The sequence below is a fragment of the Mustela lutreola genome, chromosome 2, assembly GCF_030435805.1.
Source record: "Mustela lutreola isolate mMusLut2 chromosome 2, mMusLut2.pri, whole genome shotgun sequence".
NCBI lineage: Eukaryota > Metazoa > Chordata > Mammalia > Carnivora > Mustelidae > Mustela > Mustela lutreola.
Genome location: NC_081291.1, coordinates 70,968,232 through 70,986,253, shown reverse-complemented (window position 1 = coordinate 70,986,253; position 18,022 = coordinate 70,968,232). Strand labels below are relative to the sequence as shown.

Below are 18,022 nucleotides of genomic sequence, written 5' to 3'. Positions count from 1 at the left end.
AGAGACTGGCCTTAACCCACTGAGCCACCCAGTCACCCTGAACATCTACTTTTTTGATGAGGGAACTGCTTCAAATTGGTCAAAAGTCATTTCAGGAGAGTGGGGCACACAACGGTCTGCAGTTGGACCAGGCAGGTTTGGATAACATCAGCTCTTCCCTAGAGGGGCTGAATGGCCACTCACTCCACATCCCTTCCTGCAGCGTAGCCCAGGTGCTGTGTGTGCAGACTGGAGCAAAGCTGTCCTGTCACTAAAAGCAACTCCACAAACCAGGTGCCTCCAAGGAGACAGAAGCAGTGGATGATGCAGTGGAAGGGAGAGCCAGAAAGCAAGGTGAAATTTTTAAAGGAGGTGTGCAGAAGTGCTCCATGATGTGACAGGCAGCAGACATCAAGTAAATGAAAGATACAAACGTGTGCTGTGGCTTCGTAGCATGAGAAGGTTCTGGCAGTCCCGTATGCGGGGAGTGGACTGGTCCTGGGCCACACTGTCGCGAGTGCAGGAATGAACGAGGATGAGAAGAGGGTGGGGGGGCAGACAATTCATTCTTGAATCTCTGGGGCTCATGAAGAGCACTAGGCAGAAACATAGGTTAGAGCTGGAAGAGGGTCAGGGGACCAAAGAGATCGTGGGGGTTTGTATTTGTTTGCTGGCTTTGTAATCAAAGTAACCTCTGTTACTTTGAGGTGGGAGAGACTGCAGTTAATGTGAATGACAGTGGAAGGGCTTAGGAGAGAGGGGGAAACCCAACTACTTTCTTGACTTCCCTGAGCCTTAATTTGCTCATATGAAAGCATGGATACCAGTTTTCACATAGGTTCCCCCATAGAGCTCTTGCAGGTGCCTCACTTAGAACAGGACCTGAAAGATCAAAGGGCCCAAGGAGGGTTGCTCTTTTCCTTCCACCTTCGTGCTGATCCAGGAGAGCATTCCGGCTCCCTCACTTAAGGGCTCTAAGGGGCTCTGTGCATGACTCTGACTCCTTCCTCACTTCCTTGTGGGTATTGACTCTAGCCCCTATTACCACAAGTAACCAAAGGCATCCTCTGACTTAGAACTGTCTTGTCTGTTCCTCAAGTGGGAAGTTAGGCTCGCCCAGCAGAGTGTCTCAGGTCCCGAAGGCCAGAAACTGGGGCCATAGCTGTGTCACTCGTCCAGGGGGTGCTTGTCCCTTCTGTACTGGGATCTGGCTAGTCACCCTCCTTCCTTCAGGCCCTCAGGACTTGAAACTTGCCCCTACTCTTCCCCCAGAATATTTCCTTTTATTTCCTTGTGAGCTGCTGGTGCCCACTCCAAACCCTCTGGTAGAGGTTGCCTGTAGATGCTGTCTTAGGAGCTGCTCTGCTGAGGTCCTGGTTGAGTCCCTGTCCTTTATTTCCCCTCTCGACCTTTCCAGCCCCAGAGAGCTTCCAGGCATGAGTATCTTGGACATCAAGACTTAAAAGAACTTGGGGGCTCTGATGAGTTTGGTTTGGAGATTCTGGAGGCTTAGGAGGTTCAGATACTATGAAGACTATTCCATTCAAAGTTGGCATTGTATAGACATTTGAAGACTGACTGGACATCTTGGGTCAGATTCTCTAAAAGCAAAGTCTGTTCAGATGCATGTGGTTTACTGGGGGAGGGAAGCAGGATAGGCGAGGAGAGGAGAGGATGTGACCTCAGAGGCATTCTCCCTTGGCTCAATCTCATGAACTGTGCCACAGGGTTGGTCCCACTTGGAAGCAAGGAGGCCATCTCCACCATCTCCATTGGTTGCCAAGGCTAGGTGGCATGGTGTGTGCGTGGCATCCCAGCGAGGCTCCCATTCCCCCAAAGGCAGCCCTCTCCAGAGAAGGGGAACAACAGTGAACTGTTAAGGGCCAATACTCACAGTGGCTGGGGGATGGGTGCACTGGCCTGGGAAAGGGGTCGCAAGTGGGCCGTCAATAGCAGCCACCACAGTGGAGAGCATAGTTGCTTATTAAACCATCAATCCCGGTTTTTTGTTTGTTGTTTGTTCTTTAATCCATTAGTAAGGTGGGGACTGGCTGAATGAGCTTGCTGAAATTTAAAATTCGTAATGATGAGCATGAATGAACCCATGGGGGCACATATACATGGGTTAGTGGCAGGGAAGGGGGTATTGAGGGGGTGCGGGAGGATGCCTTGCTCACATGCTGCCTAGGTTGTGTGTTCATTGCAATTAAGATCCAGCCTCAAGTGGTGGTAGTGAGGTCTCTCATCTAAGCATGGTGACTTTGTCCTTGATCATTAACTTCAGTAGGTGAGGACTTATTTGATAGCCACTTTTTTCCTCTGTGTGTTGGTATCTCTCTAGCTTTGGTCTCTGCCCCTTTAGCTCTCCATCCTCCTGTCTGAATCCACACATCTTCTTGGTTTCTGCTCCAAGCTCTCAATATCTAACTATAATTGGTTGTTGCCCTAATTACAGAAACATCCTGATGCTTTGTTCACTCCATGTGTATGCAGTAGACTTCCACACTAGGTTTGTTTTCATGTCCACCTTCAAGACTTTGTTTTCTCTCTGGTCACCTGTACCCTAAAAACAGTCTCAACCTCCCAGCCCTCCAAGAGGATAGACACCCCTGACCATGTGACCCCAGGGGAGGGGGCAAGAAGGAGGGCTGGATGATTACGGGGAGTGTAGACACAGCTGAGGCAGGCTGAGAGAACTAGCACTTCAGCAGGTACAGAGCTGGGCTTTTCCCGCTTGCACACACACGCACATGCACACATGTGTCCATACACGCATGCACACATACACATGAACTCATGCTATCACACTGATTGTAAGGATCCAGTCAAGGGAGCCCCCCCCACCCGCCCATACAGCCACAGTGTGCTGACCTTTCCCAAACCCTTGGCTCTAACTCTGTATGAGGCCAGTGTTTCCTGCAAAACAAGGGGTGGCAAGAGAACATGGCTCACAGACTCCCCACATTCTAGGTGATTTTGACTGCATGACATATTTAATGAAGTTCTTGGCTTGGTTATACAGGAAAAGGGACTTAGCAGACATTCCAGTACTGGAACTCAGAGCTCCCTTACTCTTCTTTGCTATGGTCACAAATCAAATAATGCCCAGCTTGATGGACTTCCAGACCGAATCAAGCTTTATCAAAATGGTCTCTACCAGTCACTCATTTGTCTCTTCTCTCACTCGTCTGTTTGCTCAACAAACATTTCTGGAGTGTCTGCTGTGTGCCAAGCACCATGCTGTGTGCAGGGTATGCAAAGGGTAGAGTTCCTGTTCTCAGTGCTCCCGGGCTGAGAGGAGCTGGGCGTCTTGGCCTTGAGCTGGAGAGTTGCACCCAGTGCACAGAAGGGTGCCACTCCCATCATTCCCGTGCATAACATGTTAGTCCCAGATGAGATCATTTGAGGGTTAAGTCTCACAATCAAGGTCTACACTGGAGTTATCCTGTCCATGTAAGGATGAGAAGTGCCTCCAAAGTATCCTTAGCCAATCCCCATTCATAAATAACTTGCATTTTATGAATCAGAGCCCATTTCTCATATGTATCATTGTAGTTAATATGCCACTAATTTTGCCAATAGTCATTTCAGATATTTGGGGCACTATTGAGCATATCAGTGGCTTTGCGCAAGGTACAGATAATAGAAGTATTCGTAGCAGGCACAGCCAGAGGTGAGTTTCCCGATGAGAATGCTAACTTCCCATTCTCTGGACTGTGAATTCTTTTTTTGGGGGGGAGGACTGTGAATTCTTAATTGGAATTTTTAGCAGCAGCTGGCTTACAGCTTGATGTAAGTGACACATGCATAACATCAAACAATTTTTTCTTGAAATATTTCAAAGTATAACCATCCTAGGAAGAAGGGATACTTACTGTTTTACGATTGAGGGGCAGCTTAACAATGTGTAATATTATTGAATTATATAAAACACTCCGAGCATCACCTTCCAGTCATTGTCTTCCTAAGAATATCCAGACTTCCAAGACCATGAACTCTGTTTTCCCTGTTTAAATTTTATTTCAGTAGAATCATAAAGGCTATACTCTTGGGTATGACTTCCTCTGTCCAACATCATGTGTGTGAGATACACCCATGCTGTTCCGTGAAACTGAAGTTCATTCTTCTTCCTTGCTGTGGAATATTCCATTCTACTGTTGATGAATATTTTTGTTGTTTCAAGTTTGGGGCTATTATAAGGACATTCTTGTGCAGGTCTTTTGGTGTCTGTGTGGCATGTGTTCCTCTTAACCATACAGGAGTTAAATTGCAGAGTCAAAGGGTATGGATATGTTCAACTTTCGTGGATAATGCCTAACTAGTTGTCAAAATGGTTTTACCAAGTTATGCTCCCAGCAACAGAGTATGAGGGCCCCAGGAGCCCTATATCCTCACCAATAGTTGGTATTGTCAGTCTTCTTGACTTTAAGCATTCCAATATATAGGTATAATAACACTTAATTTTAATTTCCCCTATTATTAATGCATTGAGCACCTTATCAGTATGTTTATTGGCTATTGAATATCTCATTTATGAAGTGTCTGTTCATTTCTCTCACTCATTTTTCTTTCCTCTTTTTTTAAAAGATTTATTTATTTATTTGACACAGAGAGACAGCAAGAAAGGGAACACAAGCAGAGGGAATGGGAAAGGGAGAAGCAGGCTTTCCAACAAGCAGGGAGCCCAATGTGGGGCTCAATCCCAGGACCCTGGGATCATGATGTGAGCGGAAGGCAGACGCTTAATGACTGAGCCACCCAGGTGCCCCTCTCACTCATTTTTGTACTGGATTGTCCATTTATTTCATATTGATTTGTCAGAGATCTTTATAGGAGTCTAGATACCAGAAATTTTCATATCTTCTGCTAGGTAAGTTGCATTTTCACTTTCTCCATAGTATCTTTGATGAAAAGAATTTTAACATAGTCTAATTATTAATCCAGTCCTTTAAAAAATTGTGATGAAAAATACAGAACACAAAGTTTACCACCTTGGCCACTTTTAAGTATACAGTTCAGTAGCATTAAGTATATCCATGTTGTTGTGAAACAGATCTCCAGAGCATTTTCCTCTCACAAAACTGAAACTCTGTACCCATTAAATCACAACCATCTGCCCTCAGCCCATGACAACAACCCTTCTCCCTTCTGTTTCTGGGTATTTTACTACTCTAGATACCTCATGTAAGTGGAATCGGACAATATTTTTCTTTTTGTGACAGGCTTATTTCATTTAGCACAATATCCTCAAGGTTCATCTGTGATGCAGGCTGTGATCATAATCTTTTCCAAATCAGTTTTTATATATTTTAAAAATCAGGTTAAGGAAAATTCTTTATATTCCCAATTCCTAAGGGTTTTTACCTTGTTGACAGCAAGTTGGGGCAGGAGAGGGATGAAAGGAAGCTGAGGGAGAGAGAGAGAGAACCTTAAGCAAGCTCTGCGCCCAGTGGGGAGCCCAACATGGGACTCAGTCTCACAACCCTAAGATCATGACCTGAGCCAAAATCAAGAGTCAGACGCTTAAGCAACTGAGCACCCAGGTGCCCCTGAAACTCCTTTTTTCAAATAAACCAATCATGAGTTCCTGGGATAAACCTAGCTTGGTGTAATAGATTATCTTTTTAATATAATGCTTAATTATTCAGTCTATCAATACTAATATAGTACTGGTTTCAATTTGTCAATATTTTATTTATGGCTTTTGCATCTATTTTAGTGAGAATGGTCTGCAAAACTACTTTCTTAGCATGTACTCGCCAGGTTTTGTTACCAAGATTACACCAGCTGTATAAAATAAGTTGGAAAGTATTTCTTCTTTTTCTGTTCTCTGGAAGAGTTTATGAAACATTGGAATTATAGTCCTATATATTTGATAGAATTCATTGGCAAAGCCACCTGTGCCTAGTTTTCTGTGTGTAGTGAAATTCTATTTCATTAATAATTAATGGCATATAAGATTTTTCTATCTCTTCTTGTGGCACTTTTGAAGAGCTTCTTCTAGGATGTTGTCTATTTCATCAGAATATTTGGTGGGGGTGGGGGGCACCTGACTGGTTCGGTCAGAGGAACATGCAGACTCTTAATCTCGGGGTCATGAGTTCAAACACCATGTTCGGTGTAGAGATTACTAAAAAATAAATAAATAAATAAATAAACTTAAAAAAAAGAATTTGGGGGGCATAAATTTACCATAATCTTGTTACTATCTTTTTTGACAACATCTGAAAGATCTGTGGTGATGCTTCTTTCTATTCCTGATGTTTTCATTTGTGTTCTCTCTAAGTGTTTCTGAAATCATCTTGCTAGGGACTTATTAATGTTTTGATCTATCAATCAGTAGTTCTTTTCCAAGAACAAATTTTGGCTACATTGATTATTGTATGTTTGGTTTTTATTTTATTAATTTCTGATCTTTTTATCTCCTTCTTTACTTTTTTAAAAAATTAGGCTCCACACCCAGTGTAGAGCCTAACACAGGGCTTGAACTCACACCCCATATTTACCTGCTTCATTGTTCTTTCTTTCCTACATCTTGGGACTTTCAGCAAAGAAATTTTCACAGAGCAAGAATTCTAAGTTGGCAGTTCTTTTCTTTTAACACTTTTTTGTTTTAAAGCTTTATTTGTTTGAGAGAGAGAGCACAGGCATGAGCAGGAGGGACAGAGGAAGAGGGAGAGAGAATGCCAAGCAGACTCTGTGCTGAGCGCAGAGCCCCATGCAGGACTCGATCTCAAGACCCTGAGATGATGACCCTGAGATCATGAGCTGAGCCGAAACCAAGAGTCAGTTGCTCAGCCAACTGCAACACCAAACTGTGCCCCTCTTCTAACATGTTAAAGTATCACAGTGTCTTCTGGCTTTCTTCTTTTTCTTTTTTTTTTAAATGTTGCTTTAAGTCTATTTGTGGCCTTTTTTGAAGGTTATATGCCTGCTTTCACTGGTTACTTTCTTTTCTCTTTGGTTTTAAGCTGTTTTAATTTGATGTGCCTGCATGTAATTTTTTATGAATTTATTCTGCCTCAAGTTTGCATTGACTCTTAAATATGAGTCTTCAGGTTTTTTTCTTGGTTTTGTAAAATTCTATTCTACTCCTTGCAGTTTCTGTTTATTTTTTAGTTCTACCATGATGTTATGTCGGTCCTCAATTTGATTCCTGAAGTTTAAAATCACCCTTTCCATGACATTCTCTTTCTTTTTTTAATTTTTTTTTAAAGATTTTATTTATTTATTTGACAGACAGAGATCACAGTAGACAGAGAGGCAGGCAGAGAGAGAGAGAGAGGGAAGCAGGCTCCCTGCTGAGCAGAGAGCCCGATGTGGGACTCGATCCCAGGACCCTGAGATCATGACCTGAGCCGAAGGCAGCGGCTTAACCCACTGAGCCACCCAGGCATGACATTCTCTTACCACCGCCCCTTTGAACTTGTGCTCTTGCACTCACTTTCTTTTTAAGTTCTGATTAGTATAAAGCTGTTGTGAGGAATTCATTCTGTTCCATACATTTTTTCTTCTAAGTTAGGTGCTTTGCCTTTTACATGCATCTTCCTTTCATCCAGAAGAGGGAATGGTAGCTAGAAGGGGACAACTCAGTGGAAGGGGTAGGTAGTTTTACTTTTGCTTGTTTATCTGTTTGCTTTAAAACATCTGGGATCTGCTCTCTCTTGAGAAAGGTTAAATGTCCTATGCCGAGATTTACTTTACCTTCACAAGGCAAAGTCCTGGGGTGACTGGGTGGCTCAGTGGGTTAAAGCCTCTGCCTTTGGCTCAGGTCATGATCCCAGGGTCCTGGGATTGAGCCCCGCATCAGGCTCTCTGTTCCCCAGGGAGCCTGTGTCCCTTCCTTTCTCTCTGCCTGCCTCTCTGCCTACTTGTGATCTCTGTCTGTCAAATAAATAAATAAAATCTTAAAAAAAAAAAAAAAAAAAAGAATAGTCAGCCCTGCTGGTTACTGGTCTGGTTTTCTTCACCTGCTTGGCTTCTCTCTGGGTTGAATGCTCGGTCCAGTTTTTGAAGGGTAAGGGTAGGTTAGGAGTGGCATCATACTGCCCTTCTCTCATCTGCTCCAGAAACTTCTGTTTCTCCTCTGATAACCAGTTTCGTTGTAAAATATTATGTCCTTCTCCATGCATGGTGGTTGTTTGTAAAAACTTTCTCTTGATGTTTAATATAGTTTCCACATTTTAAAAAATTCATATTCAACAAGCCTAGTTGTGTGTCTGTGCACACACACACGTACTTTAAAAAATGTGGAGTTTTCTCATTCTGAAAGGTTTAGGGTAAAGAAAATACGTGATACTGTTTCAGCTGCACCATTTGGATATTTTCAAGCCTGGCATATAATCCATCTTAATGGTAAGGTCATCTTTGCTTCTGCCCCTGGTGATATAGTCAAGTGGTCTGGAATGTGAGCAGTGAGACAAGAAAGAGAAAGCAGAGCAGAGGGAGGGGCCGTCAGAAGAACAAGTGTGTGGAACTGCAGCTGAGGAAATGGAATCAGGGTTTGGGCAGAAGACAAGGGAAGAAGCCCGGGTGGAGGTTTCAGAGATGAGTCAAGGCAACAATTAGCTTGAAGGACTGGAAGATTCTGAGTATCCCTCAGCCACACTTTTTGGCTATTGCTTGTTTCTGTTCACCACAGGCCACCTCAGGGCTCGCATCTGCTGGGATTGTAAGGCAATGGCTGTGAGGACCATGAGAGAATACGTCCACCCACCACTCGCCTTCACGTGGGCCCCCTGCCAGCTTTCACGCTGGCAGAACTCTGCAAACATGGGTTTCTTTAGCTCTTAAACCCACCGGTCAATGAGCTCCAGCAGACGACCTGAAAGAAAATAAACGCAGAGTCCGAATTTAACCACAAGTGACCAAAGTTCCATGGAATGAAACAGAACTTTTTGTGGGCTCTCAATGGTTTGGTGTCTTGGGCTACAATGAGGCAATCAAGAAATACTCCCTAGTAAAATAATGTGTGGTAAGAGGCCCTCCATTGCAGATCGTGCATGAGGTAATAGCCTGTGATTTCAAGTGGGGGAAAGCTTCTTGAGGAAAAATGGTCTTGGAGAGAGCTGCTTCCTGCCTTTCCCCATCGTGAAAGGGGGATGTGTTCTAGCTGAGGACACAGGGGTATTCATCCCCCACTTGGGAGACAACTGATGTATGTATATTGTTTTGCAAACATATTAATTTTTTTCTGCAATGCCATAAAAGACAGTCTGGTTTTTTAAAATAAAAACAAGATGGATACAGCAGATTTGAGGCAAAGATGACCTGTAAGATGTGTGAAATGCCAAGTTTCTTTGCATTAGGGTAAATTGTGGTGGAGTGAGCTCGCTTCCCTGCTTCACAACAATGAATCTGCTAGCAGTGGGGAGGGAGTTCTCCTGGGGCATCCTTTCACAATGGTGGGTGCAGGGGCAGCACAGAAGGGTTGGGAGGGGAACAGGTGTTCTCGTGGGCCAGGCTGTGCATTGAGTCATGCTCACCTGCGTGTGAAAGGTGAGTATGTGTATGTGTTGCTCTCCCATGTGTATGTCTGTATTCAAGTAGCACTTCAAGGGTGGCATCTTTCAGGGGTGTTCTAAGAGTCTATGTTATATGTCATTAACTCCTCAGAGACTGGAAATGAGCCCAAAGTCCTCTTGTGTTCTGAGCCCTGTGTTCCTGGCACTAGAACTTAGCTCTGAGCCATTTTGAGGCAGGGATCAGGAGAGTCTTGGGAGCTGAGAAGGTGTTCCTTCCTGTTTCTCCCAGTGCCAGTTAATCTTTCACTCATTCAAAAATACCTATAAGAACACCTATAGTTCAGCTGTAGGGATACAGTGACTTGGTCCCTGTCCTCGAGCCAGCTCAGGGCTAGCATGTCAGTTTTCTCTGCATATAAACCACCCCCCAAAATACAATGGCATAAACAACACTCATTTATTTGGGTACAATTTTCTGTGTAAGCTGTCTGGGCTGGGCTTACCTGGCTTGTTCTTATTCTTCTGCCTTTGACCAGGCTCACTCACGTGCATGTGGTCCTCCCCCAGGTTGATGAAGCTGATCGGTTTATGAGGTCTTTAGTTGGAACAGTTTGCCTCTCCTCCACATGGCCTCTTACCCTTCAGTAGGCTGTCCTAGGCTCACTCACATGGCAGCTGGCGGATGCAGAGAAAGAAAGAGCGAGCATATGAGACTTTGACTTTATTCTGTGGGCCAAAGCAAGTGACAAGCCAGTCCCAATTTGAGAGCAGGAAAAAGAGACACCGCTTCTTGAAGGGAAGAGTTGCACAGTCACATTGCAAAAGGACTCGATGCAGGAAAGAGTGGAGAATTGTGGCCATTCTTGTGATCACCCTACTGCAGGCCATCAGCACACACATATTCAAGCCAACAGTATAACCACATTAAGGTCAGAGAGTAAGTAATGGCCTTCTTAAATGACCAGCTGGATTCAGTATGACTTGGTGCTTATTTTAGAGAAAAGTTGTGCTGTAGTGGCCTTTATTTCATTTTGTTGTGTTTTTAAGAAAAGACGGCACTTAAGTACCAAAACTAGTCTTTATTCAGCAGGATGGGTGAGAATTTGTGCATACAAACACATTGTGACTCAAGCTGGTAGGTCTTAGGACCATGGAATTCCATTCTGTATGTTCCACAAGGGCTGGGACTGCTTGTCCTGTTTCTCAGTGACCCAGAGCCCTCGCAGTGTCAGATGGAGAGTGGGCACTCGGGGACGTTTGCTGAATGTTGGAATAGGTGACGGCAGTACTTGGAACGGCAGTGCCGTGGAGAATGAGACATGATGACATAGCAATGAGTGTGTAGGGGGCCACCCACCCAAACCCTGGGGACCTGTGCTGGAATTCTGTGATGCTCCTAAGCATGGCTCTGCTTTTGTCTGGGGACTGTGAACAGGACATCATGGGCTAGAAGGGCCCCCTGAAGTAATTACTAGGCCATTCCTTCCTTCCTCCCTTCTTTCCTTCCTGATTTTAATCTCTACACCCAAAGTCGGGCTCAAACTCACAACCCTGAAATCAAGAGTTGTGTGGCCTAACAACTGAGCCAGCCAGGAGCCCCTCGGCTATCTTTTTCTAAGCATAAAACATGACATGCATTTTACATTTATCAGAGATGTTTGTTTGCTATCCACTGTTTTTGCATTTTTTACTGAAGACACAAAGTGCATGGGCTTAAATTTTAGGAGATCAGAAAGGACTTTTAAAATTTATTTATAACTTGCATTCAGAAAGCAAAATACGGAGTCTTGTAAGAAATAAGCCATATGCCCACTAAACCACTTTCAGAGCCCAGGAATGTACCACATGACACCTCAGCACTTTATCTAGACCTTGGTTTTGAAGCTCTTTGCATTTGTGCTTTCCAAGTTCCAGAGTGAAGAGTGAAGACTACTAAGATCTATTTCTTCCCATAGAACACTTCTCACACCAACAACCAATTCTCCAAGTCTCTGGACACCAGCTGGGTGTCCTACAATGTAATTCAATGCTAACATTAACTGCTCAGAGTTAGTGAGCCCCACAGGTTAGGGGCTCTGTCCCACAAGACTGATCCCACTCCAGACACCAATCCTCCATCCTGAGCCTCCTGTATTTCTGACCAAAAAGTTATAAATTGGGGATTCTCATGCCTATCCTCTCAGGTGTATTGCTTTGCTAGAAAGGCTCACGGAACTTAGGAAAGTCCTTTACTCACCTTTACCAATTATTATAGAGGATATTATAAAGAATACAGACGAATAACTAGAGGTAGAGATATAAAGGGCAAGGTCTGGAAGGATCCCAAGTACAGGAGCTTCTGTCCCCATGAAATTGTGTTGAGCTACCCTCCCAGGATGTGGATACATTCACCAACCTAGAAGCTCTTTGCACCCAGTAGTTTAGGGGTTTTGTGGAGGTTTCATTATTTAGGCACAACTGATTGATTCAATAAGGGCCATTGGTGATGGACTCCACCCACTTACCCCTCCTCAGAGGTCAGAGGCTGGGGCCTCAATTTCCCACGCTCTGATTGGTTGGTTCCTCTGGCAACCAGCCACCATCCAGACGTCATCTAGGGGTGACTTCATTAGCATAAAGTCAGGTAAGGTTGAAAGGAGCTCCTTATGAATAACAAAAGATGTGATCTCACCCCTGTTGCTTAGGAAATTCCAAGGGTTTTAGGAGCTGCCAGGAACCTGCCAGGACAGGGACAAAGACTAAACATATACTTCTTACTATACTGCAGTGTCATAGGGAGCCTTTCTGTTTTAATAACTATGACTTCCATTAGGACTTGACTTTCAAAGATCACTGAGAGTAGGAAAAGCCCAGTGGGCTGCTCTCTTCCGAGGACACAGCTCCTTGAGCCTTCCTGACCTGCTGTCCTAACATTCTGGTCCCCTATCTATGGGGCCTTTTGTTCATTCTTACTTGGCTGGATTTAAAATATTTCATAGCATAATCTCATGAAGTCTTACAAAGAGAAAATCGTGTTTTAAAAGATATGTTTTTACCTAACATACCAACAGAATCATAAGGGAACAGATGAATTAATTATCAGAAAAGAAACACTACACCGGTCAAGTAGAATGTTGCCAGTATCCCCAAAGCCCTGCGTGTCCCCAGACTTAGTCTTTACCCCTTCTCTCCATCCACCAACCTGACTTTTAATGTCATAGATTAGCTTTGACTATTTTTGCACTATTTTGTACTTTATGTAAATTGAATCACACAAAGTGTGTTCTTTTGTGCCTGGCTTCTTTTCCTCCACATTTTGACTGTGAGATTCATCTAAGTCCTTGTCAGAAGTAATGGTCGGTTCATTTTCATTGATGTACAGATTTTCCTTTTACAAATATGCTATGATTTATATCAGTTTTGCAGTTTATAGACATTTGAATTGTTTCCAGGTTTGGGTTATTAGGAACATTCATGTGCATGTCCTTTGATGCCCAAACACTAGATATCATCACTTAACACTAGATATTGTAAGTCTGCTTACTTTTAGCTGTTGTGGTGCTATGGAATGGCATACTTTTATGCCTGTAGTTAGCATATCTCTATTACTAATAAGGTTGGGCATCTGTACACATTTTTAATGACTACTTAGGTGTCTTTTTTGTTATGCGCCAATTCAAGTATCTTGCCAGATATGGCTTATCTGCCTACTTAGTATTGACTTGTAGGAGGAGTTCTTTATGAATTCTGGATAGGAATCCCTTGAAAATCGTATGTGTCACAAATATCTTCAAGTCTGTGGCTTGCATTTTAACTCTTTTCATGAGTTTACAAGTTCCTAAAGTTAACATAATCCAATTATCTATCCTTGGGCCAATACCATGGTCTTATTTATTTATTTATTTATTTAAGATTTTTACTTATTTATTTGAGAGAGAGCCAGTAAGAGGAAGCATGAGAGGGGAGAAGGTCAGAGGGAGAAGCAGACTCCCCATGGAGCCCGGAGCCCAATGCGGGACTGGATTCCGGGACTCCGGGATCATGACCTGAGCCAAAGGCAGTTGCTTAACCAACTGAGCCACCCAAGCACCCCAATACCATGGTCTTAAAAAGTATTCCAGTTTTAGAGTAAATCTTGAAATTTTGTAGATTTCAAGAGATCTTGGGTCTTTGCATTATCATAAGTTTTAGCATCAGCTTGTCAATGCCTGAGATTTTTATTATGGTTGTATTAAGTCTGGAGAGATCAATTTGGATGGAGTTGACAGCTTAACCATTTTATATCCCTTCATTTAGTGAGGTCTTTAGTTTTGCTTGGCAATATTCCATACCACTCTACATTCAAGTCTTGCACATCTTTTGTTAGCTTTTTTCCTAGGTGTTTGGTTTTTCTAATGCTATGGCAAATGGTGTTTTTAAAAAATTTTTGTTGCTGTATATTGCTGGTATACAGAAATACAGTTGGTATTTTACATTGACAATAAACCCCATGTCCTTGATAAACCCATGTATCAATTGCAACAGTTTATAGTTTAGAGTCTTTGGGTTTGTTTGTGATACACAGTCATAGCATCTGTGAATGACAGCTTTATTTCATCTAGAACAGATGGACTAGAACAGTCCTTATCCTTTTTATTTCCTTTTCTTGTGTTCTACTCTCCTGGCTCTGTAACCTTGGACCTAATGAAATTTTTCCTTCTCCCCTTCCAGATGTGGCTGAGGCACATATTGACTATGAGGATAATTTCCCAGATGACAGATCCATGTCCTTTAGAGAGCTCATGGAGGATTCCCGGACAGAGGCAGAAGAAGACAGAAGTCCAGGAGAGGCCCCTGAGGAGGTTTCAAAACAGGACCGTCTGGTCTCCATTTCTGTGGGGAGAGAAAGCATAGCCCAGGATACAGCCTTTGTGCCAACTACAGGCTTGTCCATCGTGGGAAGCAGTGTCCCCACAGACTCTCCAGGACCCCAACTAAACCAGAAGTACTTGTTCTGGTTTCCTGCTGAGAATTTTCACAAGCCTGGGCTGCAGAAGGAGATGAATGATGGCTCCAAAAAGCAGCTTCTGGCTAGAGACAACCATAGTAGCCTAACAGCAGCTCCGGGTGAACCTGAAGCCAAGGTGATCTATAGCAGCACTCATGGTCCCTCAGGACCATTTCTGGGCAGGACTGACAGCAAGACCGGGGACCCAATGGTGAGCAGCAGTGATGAGTCCTGGTTAGATGGTTACCCTGTGACGGATGGGGCTTGGAGGAAGATAGAGGCAGAAGAGGAGGAGGATGAGGAAGATGGGGACAAGGGAGATGGGTCAGTAGGGCTGGAAGAAAGAGTTCCAGTTACTCTTAATCAGCCCATTCCTGTCGAAGTTAAGAACCCCAGGAGTACCTCCATCACACCAAGTGAGGACATGACCCATAGTTCAGTTCGTCCATCTCAAACACTAGATGTAGAAGCTTTGGCTCTCAGACGCCGAAATGTGTCTGAAACTGAGAATCCCAGCATGGGAGATGGTGACTTGACCAGGTACCAGTCAACTGTTCCTTGGAGCTTTGCCACAGAGACGTCTCCCATGGCCACACTACCCTATGAACTCCCCAGCTCTACCCTGGGGACAGTGACAACTGCTGTCCAACAGTTGCCAAATCACAGTCCCTCAACTGTCATGGCAGCCAGCCAGACTCCAGGAGAAACCATTGCTCCTGAGGTCCAGGATAGTTTCCCATACCTACTGTCTGAGGACTTCTTGGGACAGGAAAGCCCCGGCCCAGGTGCAAGCGAGGAGCTTCTTCCAACTGTGGAATCATGTGTAGGGGATGGGTGTCCCAGCCTCAGCAGGGGCCCTGTCATTGCCACCATTGTCACTGTCCTATGTCTGCTGCTGCTCCTGGCAGGCGTGGGGGCCGTGTGGGGCCACCATAAGTGCCAACACAAGAGCTCTGTGTACAAGCTGAATGTTGGCCAGCGGCAGGCTCGGCACTACCACCAGCAGATTGAGATGGAGAAGGTCTAGCCACCTTCAGAGCAGGCTCTCCCAAAGCCACTTAGGAGGAAAGGAAACTGTGCCACGTCTCACTGATACTTCACTAGAGCATGAAACAGGTGGGTTAGGACCCATCTCTTTTTTTTCTGAGGTCCTTGTTCTGAAGGCTGAGAAGTGTCTCTGGAGGCACCTGGTAGGACAAGTAGGCTTTGGTGGCATCATCACACGCATCAGTATCTACTTAACCAAATCTCCTGGAATGTACTGTGCTGATCCCAGACCTGTGCTCAGGCCCCAATTCCAGTGTGAGTTCAAAACTCACCTCTTACTTCATCATGCTCTTGTCTTCTTTCCCTTGTTTTAAGAAAAAAAGATGAATCACTCCATGACCAAAATTTTTAGAAAAAGTGTGATAAACTGAGCACTTGAGAGCAGTGTTATTTAGGGTAGAGATTTTTAATCACTGGACGTGGGGCATAGAAAAAATAATGGATTATTGCCTTTTAATGTTGTGACTTTGTGAGGGCAAATGAGCCAAGAACCAGGACAGAGTCTAGAAGCTTTTGGTTTCTTTTTAATTGTTGAAATTGGAGGGAGGAAAAAAAAAAATCTGAGAGAATTTAGGACTGATGCTTTGTTGCAGGGAGAGGGAAGTGAAGGGAGTGGCAAGACACATCCACTTCGTTCCCTCCATCTTACAGGGCAGACCTTTTTTTTTTAAAGCACGTGATTAGTTTTGGGGCCCCTGAGTGTCTTCATCGGTTAGGCACCAGCTCTTGATTTCGGCTCAGGTCATGACCCCTAGGTCCTGGGATAGAACCCCGTGTCGGGTTCTGTGCTCAGCATGGGGTCTGCCTGAGCATTTTCTCTCTCTCCCTCTCACATGAGTAAATAAGCACATGCTCTCTTTCTCTCTCTCCCAAATGAATAGACAAATCTTTTTTAAAATAAGAGGAAAAATTAATAAATGGTTAGTTTTGTACAAGTAAGCACCATTTCTTCTTGGAAGCAGTGGTCTAACTGTCTGACCAGACTGTGCCTAAGACTGTCAGAATTTTTTGTAGAACTAACCAAACTCAGTTCTTGGCTTCCTCTCTCAGGATTAACCATTTCTCTGAACCCAAGTAAGAGGGAGGAAAATACTGTACCGAAATAAGATGGGAGGAAAATACTGTTTTAAGAGGGCCGAGGACTGCGATATCAAGTATGGGTACCTATCTGATGGGAAAGCAGAGGAATTAAAAAGGAACAGGAAATGCTCTGTGTGGACTCTCTGCGCTCTGTTGTGGCAATCGGGAGCATCATGGGATCATCATGAGCCCAGGATGGACTCCTCCTGGCTGTTGAACAACCCACGTCATAGTATCCACATCATCTTGGGATGACTCAGCACGTTTATGACAGGGGTTCTCAGAGCACAAGCCTCAGACCTGCGGTCTCAACTCAGCCCCCAGCAGAAGACGTGGGGGCGGGGGTATGCTGTGCGGAGCCCTCCAGGTGATCCTAAAGCACACTCAAGTTTGGGAACCGTTGCTTTGCCCTATCAGTTGTGAGCTTTGAGCCAGTGGAGGCTCTAGAGGCACAGACGATGAGTAACCGCCCTGGCTGGCCTCGCCCAGAAGCCAGGCATCACTGCATGCACCTGCAGCAGTCTTGGACGCTGCTGTCTCCAGTGGGCTCAGGTGCATTGGCACAGAAACGAAACACATTATCTTTTTACAACATGAATCACTTTCTTAGAAAGAGTCTTCAGTGGTGAAAAGTGATGAAGCCTGTACCTTGATTTGGAGGCACTAAGTGTCTATGTGGTTGTATGGGGCATGAGAGAAATCCTGATCTTTACAATTGAAAAGTTGGTGGTGGTGTTTGACCTAAGGGAAAAGGAATTCGCATAACATGCTTTCCACCCTGCCACCTCTTTCTGGTGCAAGCTTTGGAAAAATGATAGGCTAAGTAGCTATAAAGGCAGTGCTGCAAACTCAAAGACCCTAGTCCCCTACTACTAGGGTGGAAGGAAGGCCTGAAACTACGGGACAGACTACCTCTGTGTCAGGTGAAGTCTAGAACAGGACAGAAACACTTTCTGCATGCAGCCAAAGCAAAACACGGCCCAGTAGACGCCAGAGACTGTAGATATTTATAAATTAGATTCTTTTCTAATCTATGACAAGATAACTTTTCTATTTTTAACTAGATAAAATAACCTCCATCTCAGCATTGGGATTGTGTTATTTGACTATTATTATGTAATAACCCAAGAACACTGACTTAATACCAACACAAAAATAGGTAATGGTAATACCAATGTATTAATAAATCTATTACAGATACATTAGTACATGGAAGTGTATTATTCTGTAGACAAGAACTACATGAAAACAAACCCAACACGTCCGTTTCTAAGTTTTTATGGATTCTCTATCATCTAGATTAATGTTCTAGGATCTAAAAATGCATATGGAAAAGGATGATAAAAACATTAGTAAATTTAAGTTACAGGTCAGCATGCCTGTCTTGAAACTGGTAACCATTGAATGTTCATGAAAATCGAGGTTTGGATGGTCCATTAACACAAAGCTTCTGAGATCTTTAAAATAAATAATTATTTCCCACAAA

General features: G+C 43.9%; 1 protein-coding gene across 1 annotated transcript in view; it reads left to right on the top strand.

The window, feature by feature from the left end:
- Positions 1-18,022, top strand: part of SUSD5 (sushi domain containing 5) — a 51,266-nt gene extending 33,244 nt beyond the window's left edge. The window contains exon 5 of the mRNA XM_059162203.1: positions 14,133-18,022. Coding sequence (XP_059018186.1) covers positions 14,133-15,436 — 1,304 coding nt within the window. The 3' untranslated portion in view covers positions 15,437-18,022. The remainder of the gene's footprint in view (positions 1-14,132) is intronic.